Source organism: Condylostylus longicornis, unplaced genomic scaffold, assembly GCF_029603195.1.
Source record: "Condylostylus longicornis isolate FDR11 unplaced genomic scaffold, ASM2960319v2 ptg000031l, whole genome shotgun sequence".
Lineage (NCBI taxonomy): Eukaryota > Metazoa > Arthropoda > Insecta > Diptera > Dolichopodidae > Condylostylus > Condylostylus longicornis.
The window spans coordinates 7,561,165-7,568,545 of record NW_026578000.1 but is presented as its reverse complement, the minus strand read 5'-3'; the positions used below and the strand labels follow the sequence as shown (position 1 = coordinate 7,568,545).

The 7,381-nt window shown below is 22.4% G+C and overlaps 1 protein-coding gene across 1 annotated transcript; it reads right to left on the bottom strand.

Annotated features, from left to right (window-relative positions):
* Positions 1-2,096: 2,096 nt before the first annotated feature.
* LOC129608234 (UDP-glucosyltransferase 2-like) lies at positions 2,097-6,993 on the bottom strand. Its single transcript, XM_055519606.1, has 6 exons — positions 6,851-6,993; positions 4,357-4,639; positions 3,901-4,271; positions 3,532-3,733; positions 2,451-2,890; positions 2,097-2,366 (listed from the first exon to the last, which is right to left on the bottom strand). The coding sequence occupies exons 2-6, from the start codon at positions 4,618-4,620 to the stop codon at positions 2,354-2,356; spliced, it is 1,290 nt and encodes a 429-aa protein (XP_055375581.1). The 5' UTR covers positions 4,621-4,639; positions 6,851-6,993; the 3' UTR covers positions 2,097-2,353.
* Between the last annotated feature and the right edge of the window lie 388 nt (positions 6,994-7,381).

Here is a 7,381-nt window from a genome sequence, read left to right as displayed (position 1 = left end):
AAAAAAGAGAAATAAACAAAATAATAAGAAAAAAATTTTCGAATAATAGTTGAAATGAATGAGTCTTTAGTATGGTGAAAATTTGTTTTTCCTCATTTTGTTTTGGTTTTTTTTTTGCATTTATTTTGTTTTTTTATTTTATTCCTTTTCTTCTAATATTCTTCATAAGAAATTTGTATGTGTGTAGAAATGCGAAAATGTGATGTTTACTATTTATTTTAAAACAATAATAAAATGAGAAACAAAACAATTATATTATGTTTGATCAATTTATACCGTTATTTAGCAAATTAGAAAAAGCGGTTTCAATAACCATACATATATTGTAATAATAACCACTTTATATGTAAGGTTAACCGTTATTTAATACATATAATTATGGTTGAGCAAAAATATAATTTCTGTATATTGTACCCGTATATCAATATAATACTAATGAATCACGCCGTGAAAAATGTGTTATACAATGAGTGAAGTAATATGAATATGAAAAATGTTTATGTTCATTCGCCGCAATATATGCTACCAATGGTAATTATTCATTATGTTAGATATATTTACATAATATGTTACCTACATAATAGTGTTATATTATGTTTATTGTATGTAAAAAATACGAAATCAGCTGGTAAATGAAATATATATAAGAAAGCACGTGATTTTGAAATTGTTATATTAATTGATTATGTCTGTTATACTCGTATAGGCGAAATAGAAAAACAAAACTAAAATAAAAAAATATTTATAGCGACATTAATAGAAATCAAAGGTCACACAAATCAATTGTATAAGGTTGTAAATGAAACTAGGAATAAAAAAAAATATTTGATTTTTTTGAGAATGCATAACTACATACCTTCATATATGTAGGTATATAATTAATAAATTATGTATGTATATAGTTAATAAGTTTTTTTATAATAATGTTTAGTTTAGTTTTAATAAGTTTTTCAGTTTAAATACATCTACTAAATAGTTTTGGAGTTGAGTTTTTTTGTTATTTCACTTCTGAATATTTTTTTTTGAGTATAATGTTTTCAATCAAAATTTTAATAAATATTTGAAATAGTGATATGAAACTGTTTACAATACTGCAACACTACGAAAGCAACAGTTATGTGTGTATTATAATAAATTATTATGCCGACGTATGATAGAGGCAATTTATAGTTTCGGAAAATTAAATATTTGTTGCTGCAACATGCAATTACAACTGAATGAAAAATAGCACATTTAATTTTTAAATAAAATTTGAAATAAAAATTGGAATACGATCGCTTCAACACAAATGTAAACTCAATTATACTAACGACTCCTGTTGGACTTCTCGTACTAATCTTAATTTTGCAGTATCCCAGTTGTGGTAAAAATTATTCTGAAATATTTAATATGCAAGTTATTACGTCATTATCTATAAGCATTTAAAACTAAAAATCATAATCATTAAAACGAGTGTACATATGTATATATAACTGTGTATTGTTTCCGTAATTCTTCAAAAATGTAGTGAAAACAATAATAAATGTGCTGATACAAAATTTACAAATGATCACTATAATTTATTCAATCCGCACATTAAAATTATATGTCTGGCTTGTGACGTAGATGTACTTTAATAAAAATAAACGTGATAATTTTTAAAATTATTAATTTTATATGCGGATAACAAAAACCTATTATTCATTAAATTAAACGAGTATTCAATTAATTGATTTAATTATTTGCCTAAAAGGAAATAAGATTAACTTTTCATTTTATTTTCTTTTCAGAATTATTCTATGGTCATATTCTTTGAAACAAACAATGGAAATTAAAAATATAAAAATTATGAAAATATTCAAGGAATTTCAAATTTCATCTTATGGTATAAAAATATTAACATTATTTCTCAATAAAGACCAATCTTAATTTATATACAAAATATAAAAAAAAGTCATTGTAGTTTAAATCACATTTTTAATATTAACTTTATTAAAGTTATAAAATCTTTTCAATTCTTTTCATATACCTACGATATTTAATAATAAATTTAGATTAAATACTAAGGATCAATTTTATATTATTACATAATATTATTACTTAATTAATTACTTTTAACTTTAGTAACTTTTGAGCTATTTGATCTACAACACATGAATTTCATAATAAATAATAGAATTGAAATTGTAATTAAACAGATCACAGTTAAAAATATGCATACATCAAATGAATAATAGATGTACCATGGTAATTTAAAATAATCAGATTTATTTAATAAATTTCCTTTTGTTACAGCTACACGTTCAACCCACCAGGTTGCGGTGTCTAATGGTTTTTGAGGTCTATTCCGATATGCTTCAGATACAAGCTTTGCTTATTGTTGGAATCTACAAAATAAGAATAAGAAAAATTCAAAATCATTTTTTTAATTTTTGACGAAGTTTAATGCAAAATTTTTTTTTTACACTTACTCTGACTTCAAAGCAGTTTGTATTGAATTATAAATATTTTCTTCAGTTAAATCATCAAATAATAAAGTTAATCCCATTCCACGTTCCGCTAATGTTTTTGAATTTAAAAATTGATCGCCAAAAATTGGTGTTGCTATAATTGGTACACCATAATATGTTGCTTCAGATGTACCTAATAATCCTCCATGGCTCATAAATACTTTAACATTTGGATGTGACAATATTTCACGTTGTTGTGTCCATTTCATAATATGAACATTTTTTGGTTGATTTGGTAATGTTTCATTTTCCCATTTCCAGATAACTGTTTGTTTAAGACGACCGAATGCTTTAACTAATTCTTCACGTTTTGATGCCGGTATTGATGATTTACGTACCATTGATCCCCAATTAACATAAATTACTCCATTTTTAGATGCATCCAATATTTGTTTCATTTTCTGTTATGAAAAAAAAATAATAAAATATAAAAAATTAAAGAAGGAAATTTTTCATTTTTGAATTTTTGCTATTTTAGTTAAACAAAGATATTGCAAGAATTTTATATTGTATGAGCAGTTGTGTCTAATTGTTTTATTTGCAAAAAGATACAGGAAACAACAGACAAAATTTTGTAATCACCTGTCCACGTTAGATATTTACAAACTCTACCCCGAAAAAATAACTATTTTATTCATTGTTGTTAAAAAATCTGCACAAATTATTTACAAATATTTACAACTTTCCTGCAGACTGTATTGCATGCGATTAATGCAACCACGTGCTTGACATAAAAGCTTTCAACTATAGCGCTCATGTAAATTGAATTTAAACAAATAATCTTTTTTTCTTCGGTTGCTATTTTTATATTTTCTTTTTAGTTATTGCAAACGTTTAAGCTTACAGAAAGCTTTACGAATATTACACTCATTCACTCATTCAAAAGTTGCTTTCATCTTTATATTTTATGCTCTTGCAACACATTTATTTAATCAAAATGCAATTTTATTAAATTGTTCAATTTTTAAAATCAAATTATAAAATATATATAAATCTAATATCATGTATGTAGCATTGTAAATATAAAACTATAAATTCTTACCGGATTTAAAGTTTTAGCCTGTTCAATTTGTAAGCCACCAACTTCAATTACAGTTGGTGCATATGCTTTAACACCAGTTAAAGAAAAATGTTGATTAATCAGCATTAATACAGTTCTTTTTCTAGCAATTTCATCAACATCTGGTATAGAATCACCTAAATATTTTCGAACTATTGTATTTGTTTTAAATTTGGTAACAGTTCTGTAAAAAATAATTGTAAAAAATATTTGATATTTTAATATAAATTATATAAATATATATATATATATATATATATATATATATATATATATATATATATATATATATATATATATATAAGACTGATGCATGTACATATATATATATAAAAATTATGAGAAACTTACTGAAACCAAAAAATACTATAATGGTGATAAAGGAAACATTTAACTCTTTCAAGAAAATTCATTTTTTCACCAGTTCCACAATTATTTGGTGGCCAAAATGATACAAAATATGGTGTTTGCATACGATCATATAACCATGGCATTAACCAACAACTGCTCAATGATACAACTGGAGCATCTAATAAATGTGTTATAGCTAATATACAATCATTATTAAATTCTTCAACTAAAATGACATCAAATTCATGTTTCATTGTTAAAATTTTTGCAATTGCATCTGATTGAAATGCTGCTTCACAATCTTTAAGACCCCAATCTTGAATTCGATGAAATTCTTCTAGACTACTATGAAAATGTTTTGGTTCAAAAATCTATAAATAGTTATAAAAATTGTTATATACTAATAGTTAATAAAATACATTTAATTAATAATAAATACAAAAATCAAAAACTTACACTTAAATCTATAAAATTTTTCATATCAGGTCCTTTTATAGAAATATCAGTAAAGTTTTCCAATGGAGTTTTTTGTGGAAAATAACTAACAACAGTAACATTATGACCTTTGGAAGCCAAATTTTTTAATAATGTTTCAGCAAAATAATAATGGCTAGCAATAGGTATTGTAAATAAACCTAATATATTATATCCATTTGTTGTACTACATAAAATCATTATGAGTAGTAGTGTTATTGGTATTTTTAATGTTTGCAATTTCATTTTGCTAAAAAATTTAAAACTGAAATGAAAAACAAAAAATAAAAATTTAAAATTAAAATTATTGTTTCTTTAATAGTATGTATGTAGGATATTAAATTATAGTCTCTTATAATAATTTTCTTCTAATATTGCATTTATTAAAAGAGAAATTTAATAAAAGTTTCTTATTGCTTTTCTTAAACTTTTACTATAAAACAAGAGGGCTTTAATGTCAAAATTTTTAATTACTCAATGTACAGAGAATAATTGCATACTTGTATAATGCTCTACGATCATGAACTTAAAACTTTCTTGAACTTAAACTTGAAAAATAAACAATAGATGAATCGAACATTTAAATATTTTTTTCAATACAAAACGCAGTATATCATGAATAATTATCAGAAACTTATTCAGTATAACAATTAACTACATTTTGAAACACGTACGTATGTTGAACATTAAACAACAACTCACCATACGTAAAATTTTAAAGCAAAAGTGATTAAATTAAATTTGGTTGATCAACTGATAGTAAATTTAATTGTAATATAATTGATTTTATTAATTAAGAGAAATGGGTATCAAAGATTTTTGAATTTTAAATAGATTCAGTAAATTATAATGACAGACGTTGCAAAACTACAACTTATGTAAGACCACAAAAATATTTTTAAAAATTTTCAAGTACCTATATCAATAATGGAATTTAATCTGTATATGTACATATATGTATATACAAAATAATCCAATCAAACCACAAAAACTTTAAACTAAATTATATTTAAGATTAGATAATAACAAAATAAATAATCATTTTAACGCCACCAAATTAATAAATTATTAAGAGTTTATAGTAAAAGAAAAAAAAAACGAAAATATCCAGACACTTATTTATTCATGGTCCACCTGATTAATTTATTCATTCATAACTATAGAATAATGTGATAATTTTTAATTTTGTATAATATTTAACAATAACATCGCGGCATTAATATAAATATTGAATATAAAAGTTTATTGAATACAATTTTAATAATTTAAATTTATATGCATGCATATATGTACGAGTATGTATATCGAAAATGGAATTTGAAATATAGAACGAAGAGAAAATTACATAATTTTAGAACTACTAAATCAATTTATTAAAAAATTTTTTAAATCAGTTTTTGATTATAAAACAAAATTTAAATCAATTGCTCTTTTTTATCAACATTTGCGTTTTTTTTTGTTTCTTATGAAGAACCTGTTTTTTATTAAAAATTTTGTATATATATATATAATTCTTCTTTTAAAAAAATGCGACTAATGAAAAAGTCAATTAATTCAATCTCAATGTCACTACAAATTTTATCAGAAGAATTTTTTTTTCAAAAAAAAAAAAATAATTAAAAGTAAAAAACCCGATAAAAGTAAATAGTGCGGAGAAATGTCATTTAAGAATTTGTCGAAGCACTTAATACAGAATTTATTTTTTAATTTCTAAATAATTATTTTTCAATTATTATTGCCATTCGTTAAAACAAATCTTACTTAAACAATCATATAAAAAGTATAACATAATTAAAACAATAATAATACGCTAGGCACTTTTATTGCGCTAAGTTAATTTTTAATATGCAGCTGAATTGGCACCAATACAGTACTCAATACATTAAAATTGTTATGTAAAATATGCATAACTTACATACACACATATATTATATGTAGTTATATTATATATTTTACAAAAAAAATATAAATTTGCATAAAAAATAAGTTGGAAACTTTTATAAAATATTTAATTAACAAAGAATTTTGTAAAATATTAAAAAAAAAAATCACATACTGCCGACTAATTTGATTATCAAAACCGTACTAAAATCAATAACAAATTTTCAAATTTAATTTATTAAAAAATATTTTTTGTTTAATATTAAAGTTTGTTAATAGTTTTTTAATTTATTCTTATATAAATATTAACATGAATATATGCACAATTGTATTTATTAAATTTAAATATGTACACCAAATTGAATTTTAATTAAAATTAAAAAATTTTACATTTAAATTAATTTTAAATTATCTATATTTTTAAATAAATTTCAATTAATTATATTTTGTGTACACGCATTAAAATTTAATTAAAATTCTACTATATTATATAATATTATGTGTAAGTTATTTATTATAACCACTTAATAATTGAATACAAAAACAAATAATTTCACAAATCATTCATTTTTAATTTTTAAATTCAATAGCCTACCTATTGTATGTAATTATGATTATTTTTACATTAATGCTTTGATACACTTTATAATTTTTCAAAGTTTATTATTATTTTTTTTTTTTAATATCTAACTGCTATAACATGGTGTTTCTCACAATTCATTTTCTCAACAACTGAACATATTTTAGTGAGTTTTAAATTTCACAGACTATTTCATTATGGTGAATATAGTAAAGAATTTTTAATGTTAAATATTTTAATTTAAAATAAACAGAAAAAAAATAATTGTGCAGTAGTAAACAAAAAATTCATTGAATTTGACAAAAAATTTTTACTGCGAAAAATGTGAGAGTATATGATGAAACAGCCTGAGTATTCAAAAAAAAAACTTGATTAACAACAAATTATAAGAAACTATCTCGACTTCTCTGATCTCTGAAAAAATCTGATGCGGTTAGCACATAACCGACCGCAATGTGCATTGCCTAATTTATGGGAAGTTGCTTTCATCTTAAATATTGGCTCTTAGTAAAATTTCGCTTTGTACCACCCAAATTTCCTGAAAAG

Coding starts and splice junctions, on each gene's coding strand:
- LOC129608234 (XM_055519606.1), bottom strand. CDS start 4,620: ATGAAATTGCAAACATTAAAAATACCAATAACACTACTACTCATAATG. Junction 4,272..4,356: donor AAAATTTTATAGATTTAAGT/GTAAGTTTTTGA, acceptor AACTATTTATAG/ATTTTTGAACCAAAACATTT. Junction 3,734..3,900: donor TATAGTATTTTTTGGTTTCA/GTAAGTTTCTCA, acceptor TATTTTTTACAG/AACTGTTACCAAATTTAAAA.